The following is a 12,784-nucleotide window of genomic DNA, read 5'->3' on the forward strand; positions in this document are numbered from 1 at the left end:
AGGTTAGGGTTAGGGTGAAGTACTACTAAAGTAAAGTGCATTTAGCGCCATGGTCTGTATTTACAAAACATAAATAACTCTTATTTTAAAGATTAACCACATTATTTATCGGATTGAGAATTTCTTTTCCGTTTTCCAAACCAAAAATTCAAAACTTGAAATAATTACTACAAACCAGATGAATATTAACAATAAAGTTATTTATCAATCAACAACAGGCTGGTAGATGTGCTAAGATGACCTTAATTAACTAAAAATCATCTAGACTAGTGGGTGCCACCAGGTGCTGGTTAGTAGGACCGGTTATGATGGGAATTGGGGTCTTATTTTATTTCAACTATTACCCATATGTTTTTGTGTTTGTCTCGGTGAGTTATTAAATGAGAATGAGATGGGATGTGTAGTGAGAATCTCAGAATCGGTATTTGGGCATCGCTGGAAAATTCAGCATTTTGCTTACCAAATTTGTTTTGCAGCTTGTGTACAACATGTGCTCAAATTTGTTTTGTAAATTTAATTCAATCGAAAATGTTTTATTAGATTTTAAGGAAATTGTCAAAAGCTAGTTTAACTTAAGGTGTGTTTTCTGAGGTTTACAGGCTTTTAGCAATACCCATGTATCTATATTGGTGAATAAAATGTCTTCTTGTTCTAATCTCTAATTGAAAACTATAATATTGCTTAAATAATACATCTTTATTATATTATTTTAATGGTTTTACAGGTTAACATCTCTGTCACCTGCAATCAGACGGACAAACATAATATGCAGTCAGTTAAAAATGTCTTCCATGGCATCAGAAGAAGACGTGATTCTTGAACGAAAGGGTAGCAAAGGCATCATCACCTTAAACAGACCAAAGGCACTTAATGCCCTCAATCTGTCTATGATTCGCAAGATATACCCTAAATTAAAGGTAAGAGACCAAAGATACACAACTTTTTTTTTTTTTTCAACAATGTTTAATGATGATTATTCATTAACAATACAGAATAAATATTAGAAATGCTTATTGTATTGTGATTGTGGCATGTATTTTTTTTTTACCAAGGAGAATCGTAAAATACTTTGTCTTCTTTACAACGATTGAAAAGGCCAACTTTTTAAGTTTTAATCATCAAATTTGATATCCTTTTGATAATTAAAGTACAGTATGTAGTATACTTTTTTATCTGACAGAATTTTAGACCTGTCTTATATTTTTAATATGTTTCATTGGGCCTACTATAGGCTAGTGTTCGGCTTAGCTTACCTAGGGCTGATCCTAGGTCAAGCTAGGCGATCAATAGCGCCTGCCTGTATAATGTATGCCAAGCGTAGCTAAGGAAAGGCTAGGACTCCAGTCTAGCTAGAAATCAAGGGGTTTAATTCTGTCCATGTCGTGTCTTATACTATTCCTATGTGTCTTTTAAGGAATGGGAAGAAGATCCAAAATCAACAATGGTGATCATCAAAGGAGCAGGAGATAAAGCATTCTGTGCTGGAGGTGATATTAAAGGTAAGAGCCATTCTCTCTTGGTGTCCGTGGCAGGGCTGGAAAAAGTGCGCGACCGGCAGTCGGAGGTGTCAGGAATGTCCTGGCATTTCAGGGGAAAAAAACATTTAAAAAAGAAATAAACTGTTGGGCTATATAGTGTACAGATAACATTAAGTGCTGGACGCTTTTATTGAGACCATTTTCATGGTCGGAGGCACAACATTCTTTTTTCCAGGCCTGGTCCAGGCTGTGCTGATGGTTAGTCAACTCAACTTTATTGTGGTTGAATACTGTAGCACCCAATCACAGCCATCCTTCAATTTCAGAGTTTCTCTTTTTTGTCACGTAAAAGGTTTACATGAAATCCTTTTTTCAAGGTTCGATATATACACATAAATAAATTTAAAGTTAAATCGTGTTAAAATAAAAGATAATATATAGTTAAGATACAGTTGATTAGTCGGTAAAAAATTATATAATATAACGTAGAGCTCATAAACATTAGAATCGTACTTCAACACTTAACAGACTGGTTGATTGCAACTATTTCTTATGGCTTGCATTGTTTAGATGGATTGCAGAAGGGAGAAATAAGTTTTGTTATGCCATTCACCATATAGCCACTCTGTGTGTGTCAAACACCTTTTGCTGAAGGTGGGAATAAAAATTATGTACGTAAATATGCAGTATATATGGTCTTTGTTGAATCTGATTAGCCTTGACCTACCATGTTCAGTACACCGGCAGACAATCAAATGATGGACTGAGTTCTTTCTTTTTTTTTGTACATGTGGTTATATGGACACAGAAATAACCAATTTTTTAACGTCCCATTTCAAAAGACAAGCTAATTAGAGCAAAATGTCTTAAACCAAGAACACTAGCTAAAAGAGCATGGAGAAAAAGGTGTGATCTTCTTAAAGATTAAATTGACTTTGTGTTGTTGTGTTTTATGTCTCTTTTTATTTTTATTCTCTTTTACTTTACTGTATATTTTCATTAGTTATACTGTATATTTTCATTAGCTTTGTTAAGATTACTTTTGTATTAGTTAAGATGTTTGACGCACCACCTGTTGAGTGCCACCGATATAAATGGTGTATGTCAACACCATCTGCTAATAGGGATAAAGAGCCATTCTACCAGACTCACTCTGTTGATGCTGTTATTTTTTTGACGAATAGCTGGTGTAGCTTGTCTTTGCCAGTTATGTGTGTGCGTGTGTAATATGAGTTAAATGTTGAGGTGCATGAAGGTAAATACGTTTTGAGTAGTTCGTGGGTGCATGTAAATAAAGTTTTGACAATAAACATCAGTTTAACTATAGGAAAGTACAGAAAAATGTATTCACTATTATACAAGGATACAAAAAACTGAAAAAAATTACCTCTCTTTGCAGCTGTCACTGATTTAGGTAGTAAAGGAGATCCAAACGCGGGCACTTTTTTCAAAGAAGAATACATGCTGAATAATGCAATTGGCACGTATAATATACCCTACATAGCTCTTATTGATGGCATCACAATGGGTGGGGTAAGTAACCAAAGTAAACAGTAGCCTAATACTGTACAGCCGTCTAGCTGTAGTAGTAAAGTAGTAAAACTTTATTTATTCACGAAACACAAATCAACAAATACAATGCTGTTTTTTACATTATGGCTGTGAGGTACCTTATTTACAATTAATGTAAATTACACATTACGGTACATCATAAAAAAGGAAAATTTAAATGCAGATATTAAATACAGTACGCAAAAGTCAACAATTTAGTATTTAAAATAAAAATAATCTGTACCTAACAATGGCAAAATAAATTATGGAAATGAAAAACAATCCACCCCACAAAAATAAACTGTAAATTACGAAAAAGAAGTGTAGTGTAAAGCGATTCCTTCTGTGCAGCAATCCAAGATTAAATCTTGATGAGGGAGATCATTAAAAAATGTGGTGCACAAAGGTGAAGTGCAGGGATCGATGATTAAGTGAGGGGCTGGAAGCTTAAAAAATATTGTGATACGACGTGATTTTTAACTGCTTCAGCATATTTTTTTTTTGCTTTGTATTCTCAGTTTGGGAGGGGTAGTGACTAGGGAGTAGCTTTTTTTTTGTGTGGGGGAGGGGGAACCCCTGTGTACCCCTAGTTATGCCACTAGTTGAGAGGTTGTATAATTAATGAGGGAACTTGTTGTGCATTGTAATTTTTTTTGTTTTACATTTGCAATTCATTAAAAGTTAATAAAATAATAAAGTTAGCATATGTACGTTAAAAAACATTTCTTATGGTTTATTTTTATTGTATAAAGGGTGTAGGTCTTTCAGTACATGGTTCATACCGAGTCGCAACTGAGCGCACACTATTTGCTATGCCCGAGACAGGTATTGGTCTTTTTCCAGATGTTGGCGGTGGATACTTCATGCCCAGGCTGGGCGGAAGACTAGGTATTTTCCTCTCGTTGACTGGAATACGGTTGAAAGCTCATGATGTGTATAAATCTGGTGTTGCAACACATTTTGTGGAGTCAGAAAAGGTAGCGTAGTATTTGTTAATTGCATTAACCCTAACCCTAAAGCGTCGAAACTTGGATAAATTGGCAATAAGCCAAAACTGCAATAACCAAAGCCATAGTTCAAGAAGGCCTCCTATTCAGTATTGCATGTTCTAAATTTATGTTGCATCACAACCTTTTGCACTTTGAGAAGCCCACTAACAGTATTTTCACAGAATATTTGTATTAGCGTGCATGAACTGAGCGTTTGGCTGGTTGGTATGGTTCCTGCCTCTTGCACGTCAGGGCCAGGTTTTCGAGACCCAGCTCCTAAGCTGAGTATTAAATTCGGATCTTTTATAGATGAGTCCTATAAAGGATGAAGGTTGGTAGAATCAAGTGTTGTCTTTCGATATGGCTGTATACTTTGTGAGGTATTATGTGGTTATGTAACCTGCTAAGCAAAATCAATTTCTGTACTGTGTACCTGATATATGGAAGAGTAACATTAATTGAGTCTCTTGAATCACTAATTTGCAGTTACCACAACTAGAAGAAGAGTTACTTGCCCTCTCCAATCCAGTTGAGAAGGATATAGCATCAGTATTAGAGAGATATCATAAACAGGTATTGTATTTTTGACTCTATATTTATTAAGTTGAAAAAGAAAATAAAAATAAATAAATACAATTTTTTTAAATATATATGGTTAGGTAGAGAGTAGGTAATAATTTTGGAATTGTATTAGGGAGGAAATCCAAATGCTGATTTAATATTGTTTTTCAGTGTCAAATAGGGAGAGGTCAAGAATTCAGTTTAAAACCTGACCTAGAGAAGATTGACATGTTGTTTGCAGGTAACACAATAGAACAAATATTCCATGACCTGGAGCATGATGGATCAGAATGGGCCAATAAACAACTACAGGTGATTTTTCAATCCTTCTCACCCTTGTAAAGAAAATCTTAATTATTTGAGCTTTCCACTCTAAGAAAGCCCTGATAAAAGTAGTATATACAAATAATGTTATGAGCGAAATGGGAAAACGAATGAAACACACCTAAAATAGATTCTTGTCATTTGATATTCTATTAAAAAATCTACTTTTTTTCCTGAATGGAGATTCTTGTCGTTTAATATGTTATGAAAAAATCTACGCTTTTTCTAAATGGAACAGTCCTGCATCTTTTTAACCAATGAAAAGATTGTATTAGGTTGAAGTCATATTGATTCCCAGACACCGTGCAATGGGAAAAAAACGGATGAAAAGAAAATGCAAGAATGGAAATATATTTCCATGACGAGTGACGAAATGGGGGTAAATAATAATGTGATGTGATACGAAATCCACCAATCAAATGACAGGGATCTATTTAGGTGTGTTATATAGAAAAAATTAATGAGTATAGTACTTGCACATTTCATTCAGTGTAGCTTCGAAATACAAAGTAGTAACACAGAGAATCAAATAATAATACAGCTACAGCTAGATGTTATTTAGGCTTTGTCTACACTATCAAAGTGATTGTGACAAATTTGTGTGATGTGCACATATATGGACATGATGAGCCCATATATGGGCATGATGAGCCCATATATGGGCATCATGAGCCCATATATGGGCATCATGAGCCCATATATGGGTGTCATGATGTCATATTACACCCAAATATGGGCACATCACATTTATTTGTCACTTGATAATGTGGTCAGAGTGTACTATTTTTCCTTTTTTTTTAATAATAATAATTATCTTATAGTTTTATAGCTATTTTTAAAAATTAATATTAAATGTTTAGGAAGTTGGAGTTTCCGGTGATAGTAGTTTTTTTCCCCTTCTCAGTCTCTTTCTTTGTCCTTGTCTTTGTTCTCAATAACTAGTTAGTTTTTGGTGTCTTTTTTTCTCGCTTTATAATGTGCAATATATCTTTGTTTGTGAAATTTTACTCAATTTAGCCATTGGCTTCAATGTATATTTATTTTGTTGTTGAATAAATAAATCCTTGAATTGTTGTATTGTTTGCTGGAAGGAATAAAATGTAATAAAATAAATTCTTAGTTGAAAGTTTTTTTTTAGATTAGCTTCCATGATTGTAATGTAATGTGGTTAAATTTATATAGTGTTTTATACAAAAGTCTCAAAGTGCTTGAGCTGTGGGACTAGCTCGCACAGTAACCCTCTCTTCGTGTCTGAGCTAACAGGTAAACCGGTACCAGCTGTGTCTTGCCTGTCCACAACAAGGGCTGTATGAACCAGTACACCAGGGTAACCCCTACTCACATCGATAGATGTCCTGGGTTCTTTATAGTGCACAAGAGCCAGTGTGTACACTGGACCTACGATTTATAGTTCTTATCATAGAAGACTTGTTCTACCACCAGAACCATAGGTGAGCGTGCCGTTCGAACCAGCACCGATATTATGGCTGTAGGTTGCTGCACCCCTGCCTTAACCACTCGGCCATCCGGCTCGCCAACTTGTTTTCCTGGAGTTTTACAAGGCATCATTCAAAGCTCTGAAATATTAGAAACTACTGTTTGCCTCACATCTTCAACACTTTTTAAAATTTTATTCTACCAGATATTGAAACAGAAATCGCCAACATCAATGAAAGTGACGCTACGTCAACTTATAGAGGGCAGCGATCTCAGTCTACAAGATTGTTTAATGATGGAGTACAGGATTGCTGAGGGTTGCTTAGTAAGTTTTCAAATAGATGATTTTATTGCTTTTTTTTAGAATACCATCGAACCTCCGCCCAAATTGCAATCCATGCGACAATCCCTCCTATGAATGTCATTTTAGATACAGGGGTCCAAGTATACTGCAATTTGCGGGAACCTCCTGGAAATTGGGACGACATCTTACAGTCCTGCGAGCAAGCAGGAATCTCCTAGAAAATATCCCATCTCCCGCAAACTCGTAACATTTTATTGTTTTCACTGCTTTATTTTCATTCACACGAGTATCACTATGTGCAGCAAAATAAAATTTAATGTGTTAAGAAAGCTCATTTAACATGGAAGTGAGTACTTCTAACTTGGAACCCCTGATAAATATAATGGTGATGATGATAAAGATGCTGATCATAATAGATAATAATGATAATACTAATTTGATAATCATTAATGGTGATGATGATAATGATAATAAAGTTAATCATGATGGTGATGTAATAGTGATGATGGTGATGGTTATAATTTTTAGATTTTTTTATACTTAGATTGTAATGTTTTTGTATTCTATTTTTGCTAACTGAAGATGCTTTTCTTTTGTTTTTTCTTAAAATGGAATAAAGTTTATTTGTATTCGTAAATGTCAAAACCCATTATAAAAATTCAAAATTAGGCCAGACTGCAGTATTTTGTGGATTTCCAAATAAAATGATAACATAAATTTGAATTGGAATTCTTTCAGCGTGGTCATGATTTCTACGAGGGCGTCCGTGCTTTACTGGTAGATAAAGATAATCAACCACACTGGAATCCAAAATCTATTGAAGAAGTAACAGATGAAATTGTGGAGTCGCACTTCCGTCCATTGGAGGACGACTTGATACTGTAGGCTATTGTTTTTATACTTTGGAAGCTCTCACAGTATTACTCTCTTTCTGCTCCTGGTCTCACAATTTCTGTAATCATTTCTTGCACTGATGTTGCTTACGTAGATGTGTACTACTGTGTGAATGGGTGTTTGCCAACTAATTGCTTGAATTAATCTAGAAATAATAACCAGTAGCTTCAGGAGCTTTTGCTTAAACGCTTTCTCACACTAATATGTTCTGGATAACCCGCAGACCACTGATTTCCCTTTTAACACTATTGTCCCAGTCAACCTTTAAGTCCAACTTGGAGAGCGGTGGTCCAAAACTTAAAGGACATCCATTTATGTTCAGTACTGTGTACAGTATTTAACTTGTGTGCTTGCATCCTAGCAATAAAAAAGAAACAATGCTAATTTGCAGAGTGAAAGTATAAGTAATTGCTTAGTACACTATTAAGATTGATTTCACAAAAATATGAATGCCAGCATTAGCAGTAAGGAAAATAAAAAAGCTTAATAATTTTGTTTATATTATATCTTTTTTTGAGTTCTAGTTGAATAACGGTAGTTTCCTTTAATAGTTAAGGGAAACTGGTACAAAATCAGTGTGTATCTACTGGTAAAACAGGTAGGCGCTGTGTCCTATGGACTGGTTCAGAGTAACCGCATCAGTACTTATGATTTGTACCCAATACTGCACTTTCATTTACTTTTTTAAATACCCAAATCTAACAACTTCTTATGCATGCTAAAATTGGTGTTATTCACTTTGTGAGCAGCTTACCGACTAAACGGTACAGTAGAGATACATGTACTTTTTGTTGAGCCATGATGCCAGTACATGTGTCTTCCAATCCTTCCACCCAAGCTCATTCTTCCAAATAACAGCAATGCTACTCTCAAGTCTTGTAAAATGATTTTTTAAAGCATGGATACAAACTTCCGATTGGCATGGCTAGATTAAACCAAGGCTTCCAAATACTGATTGAGAAGCTGTATTCTAAAGTATGATATAAATGCTTTCTTTGAGGACAGTTTAACGGATGATTAGGTAATTGATGTGACATGGGGTGTTGTATTTTCTAAAAGATAAACATGAATTTGTATTGCATTTTAAAATCAAGACTTCACAAAGATTGACTTCACAAAGAGTTAGCTGATCTATCCATCTCTCAAGTACTGTACAGTGTTGTTATAATAGAATGCATTTCATATACCATACACAGATTTTAATGATACAAATTATATTTAATAGAGCACCCTCTATTGTTGGAAAATGATCAATATTATTTAGTGCTGCTAGATTGGTATAGACTATTACAGTATAATAAATAAATCAAAATATTTTTTATATTATTTAGTTATTGCATCTTAAACAGGTGGGTTGTTACCACCTTGCTACTCATTTGCTGCTATCGACTTGTATAGAAGAATGACTTTACTCAGATTTATAATTTGTGTTTATATATCATTTAGTTATACTGCAACAGTAAAGCAGTAATTAAAATATTTAATGCTAATTTATCTTCTTTTTAAAGAGGTTCTTGAATGAAAAATGCAAATAAAGTTACATATGATGTGCTAATATGTACTTCCACCATCAGTGATATATACATTTGAATGATAAATGTTTTGCTTAAACCAAAGTAGTCCATTATGGTGTATCTTTTGACTCTAAACTGTAAAAAAAAAAAAAACCATTGTGATTGAAATTTTAATTAAAATGTTTGATACTTGTAATTAAAGAGGGTGCAATTGAAAATGTGATTTATTCTATTTGCTAAAATTCTCACTGTAAATGATCTTGCTAGTGAATCTTAACATCATTTAATATAAACAGTATTCTAATGCACTTTAACTATATTGCATCATACTTTTAAGTTATAAATTCTGCTAATTTGATTTAGTTATTTGGTTTTCAAACTTTTTGAATGATATATGATATCACAGCTGAATAGATCCTTGTCAGTTTTTTTTTGGATTGGATTTATACTGTAAAATAATGCAAGTCTTGTGGAGTTAGTGAATTTGGCATGTAAACTTTTCTGAAAAATGTAACTGCATTCTTTAAATGCAGACACACACATGCATGGCATTATGTTCTCCGTGAAATCGTTTCGGCCAATGACCGTCGGATGCAATGAGTGCCCGGCTTAATGTGCACAGAGGTAATATTGCACATGGAACGCTCCAACAGATTAAACGTCTCGTCCTTATGGCTGTATGCTATTGAAACTTGCTTTTTAACAGCTTAAAAACCAAGGAGAGCAACTGACGAGATTAAGATAAGATAAGATAAACTTTTATTGTCAATCAAATATGTGGAAATTCATGGTCCATTTGGCTTAAAAATACAAAAAACATCAATTCAATTACATCACAATTTAAATTGCACTACAAATATAAATCTCAAATTGTTATTAAAATGAGATTAGGAAAACACATTAGTAAATTTGCATCAAAGTTCAAATTGCATTACAAATATATATGAACTTGGCATTAAGTAGAGTTGTCCATTTCAGCACACATAGCACTTGGCTACCATTAGTTTAACTTACTGAGCTAATACTGCCCTCTGGTGGTGGATTTAATATCACACAGATCTTATAATAACAAGATAGCGTTCTACGCGATTTCTGCGTACAAATTCTGTAATAAAGCAGTGTAGGGCGCCCTCTTTCAATTACAATTACTTTTGAACTTTGACATCTATGATCTACGTGCAAATTCCATGGTAACAACTAAGACGCCCTTTTTTCAATTACAATTGCTTTCTATTGCTTTTCACTGACCATCGACGCTTCTATTTGTTAAGTGTAGAATCGCAGAGAGAGCTATCATGTAATTATAAGATCTTTGATATCACATAACATTGGATGTTTACACAATTCTATAGCAAAATAATTTATTTCTATGTTTGCATTCATATGATTTAGTTCCATTTCCATTCATGTTTGTTCTATTCTCTTTGCATGCCTCCACCTAATACAGGGTTCTCATTCGTTAAAATTATATGGACTTCCATTCTGAAGAAATCTATACTGCCTTGTTGAAAGGAACTTCTATCTTTCAAATCATGAAGATATTCATTCCTTTCATTATTCATTATATGTACTGTATACTATTTTTCCTATTTGTTCAATCAATGAAACTATACTTAACTGCGCCTGTCATTGTGGGTACTGCCTTGTGTAGGTTTTGTGAAGCTTATTGTTGTTATCCACATGACCATTATTATCAACTTATCATCATTAACATTATTGCTATCGTATATAAGGGCACAAGCGCAAAAAATTGTTATTATCACTCCCGTCCGTGTCAAAACTTTAGGAAATATAGATGCGGGAATATAAAAAAAAAATGTGACTGGAAATACATTTTCTTGTTTTTGTAAAATATTTACAATATTCTTGCCAAATAAAACAGTCCCTCCCTTATCGATAAGGAGATAAGCTGTAGGACGGCTGGTAATATAAATAAAGAGATGAATGTCTGGCTATGAATCTTCATGGTGTTCTGAAATACAGGTCATATCTTTTCAGCTACAAGAGATCTTCTTGCTTGACTAATATTGTAGGTGAATAACTTCTTGTGGTATTCTTTGAAGGAAGTAAAAGAAATAGAGCATCCTGTATAGCATGTTCGGGTTTCTCAAAATTAACCGATTGGTAAAACATCTGCAGTACAAGGTTGGAAAAGCCAGTAGAGGGAGCTCAATCAATTTATCTATCATGGCACGTCCCTGATAAATTCTTTTAAAATTATATTAAAATTCAAGTCCCCCAAATTTCATAAACACTTATTATCTGGTGGAGTCATGAAGTCTCTCTAATTTTATAAACAATTACAATCTGCTGGAATTCTTAGTTTTCTTGATCTGAAATTACATTGATATACTTTAGGTTAAAGTTTACCATATCTGTACTGTACTTACATCTGCCATAATAATATTCTTGGTTTAATAATAATATATTATAATAATATATTATACCTGCCTAGAGCCAGGGTTAGTAAATCATTAACCCATCTTTCCAAACTCTGTTATCAGCTTCCCAGTAAACATGTTGTGATGCAAATTAATACAGTACTGTATATAAATGTTTTATCATGTCTATATACCTAATGCGAGGTCTTGCCAAGTTCTAGGGCTGAGCATGCGTTTGGGAAAGAGGTAATGCTCTTGCCTCTTACAGCTGATGACCAAGTTAGCTAGGAAGCTTGGACTTGAATGCAGGTCTAAACGCTGAGAAGAGTTAAAAGGTTTACGATTGTGTCCGTTAAATGTAGTTAAATTGGTTGGTGCAGCTGTGGGTCCCAAGGAGTCGAGCCTGAATTTCCTATTTCAGTTGAACGAGGACAAATTAAGAATTGCTAATATTAAGTATCACATTACAGAATAGTCCATCATACAGTATGTTCAGAGTTATTGTAGGCCTAAATAGCTCCCCCTTCCAACCTCTGCACCAGCCCTCAGGTAATGTCACTCCCATAAGCCTTAAGCCACTGGTATCTGATTGGAGCTATAAACTTATGTCACCCTTGCGACTCGATTGCATCAACTGACCTTTGGCAATTTTCCAGTAACTGTGAATCGCTCTCTAAATTGCGATAGAATATGACCATGCACATTAGGAAACTAGTTGCTTACAGTTGCTTGTAGTTGCCCATTAATGTCAGTTACAAGTGTGACATAAGCTTAGCTTTAGTGGATATAAGCCACCGATACCCAAGTTTCCATTAGGGTGTAGGTAGAGGTAATCCCGCCTGCCACTTCCTGAACCATTAAGACAAACAATGACAGACATTTGCATTTATCATATAGTAATGTGCACTTTATTTTTTCTTTGTTTTTGTCTACTTGCAGACCCAAGCCCAAGAACAAAAAAGAAGACAAATTATAATGAAGTTTAAAATGCACAAACAAAAACAGCTGAATTTAAAAAGAAAAATTGTTATGTACAATGAATGATATGATCAGAACCGCTTCTATGGCACTTTAAAGAAGTCACATTTTATAGAATAAAAATAAAAACATTTGACAGCAAATAGTCTTTTGTTTGGGAGTATTTACCACCAAGTATATTCAGATATGTATTTAATCTAAACATACACATATAATGCAATAATATTAGAAATATTGCTTCAGCTACTGTATACATACTGTGTCAGAGCCTCAATCAGACCAAGTTGATGGATATGATTTATTTCAATGAAACGATAAAAGTACTCATCATTCTGACTGCTATCCTGTATCTATTACATATTAAGCCTGGTTT

At 34.1% G+C, this 12,784-nt stretch overlaps 1 protein-coding gene across 1 annotated transcript in view; it reads left to right on the forward strand.

Moving 5' to 3' along the window:
- LOC117115151 (3-hydroxyisobutyryl-CoA hydrolase, mitochondrial-like) overlaps window positions 1-12,554 on the forward strand; it is a 14,125-nt gene extending 1,571 nt beyond the window's left edge. The window contains exons 2-10 of the mRNA XM_033258838.1: window positions 725-917; window positions 1,415-1,499; window positions 2,878-3,011; window positions 3,782-4,006; window positions 4,505-4,591; window positions 4,751-4,891; window positions 6,546-6,665; window positions 7,383-7,525; window positions 12,373-12,554. Coding sequence (XP_033114729.1) covers window positions 783-917; window positions 1,415-1,499; window positions 2,878-3,011; window positions 3,782-4,006; window positions 4,505-4,591; window positions 4,751-4,891; window positions 6,546-6,665; window positions 7,383-7,525; window positions 12,373-12,409 — 1,107 coding nt within the window. The 5' untranslated portion in view covers window positions 725-782 and the 3' untranslated portion in view covers window positions 12,410-12,554. The remainder of the gene's footprint in view (window positions 1-724; window positions 918-1,414; window positions 1,500-2,877; window positions 3,012-3,781; window positions 4,007-4,504; window positions 4,592-4,750; window positions 4,892-6,545; window positions 6,666-7,382; window positions 7,526-12,372) is intronic.
- The last annotated feature ends 230 nt before the right edge of the window (window positions 12,555-12,784 follow it).

This window comes from Anneissia japonica, unplaced genomic scaffold (assembly GCF_011630105.1).
Source record: "Anneissia japonica isolate Jap-2015-1 unplaced genomic scaffold, ASM1163010v1 scaffold6997_len847652_cov182, whole genome shotgun sequence".
Lineage (NCBI taxonomy): Eukaryota > Metazoa > Echinodermata > Crinoidea > Comatulida > Comatulidae > Anneissia > Anneissia japonica.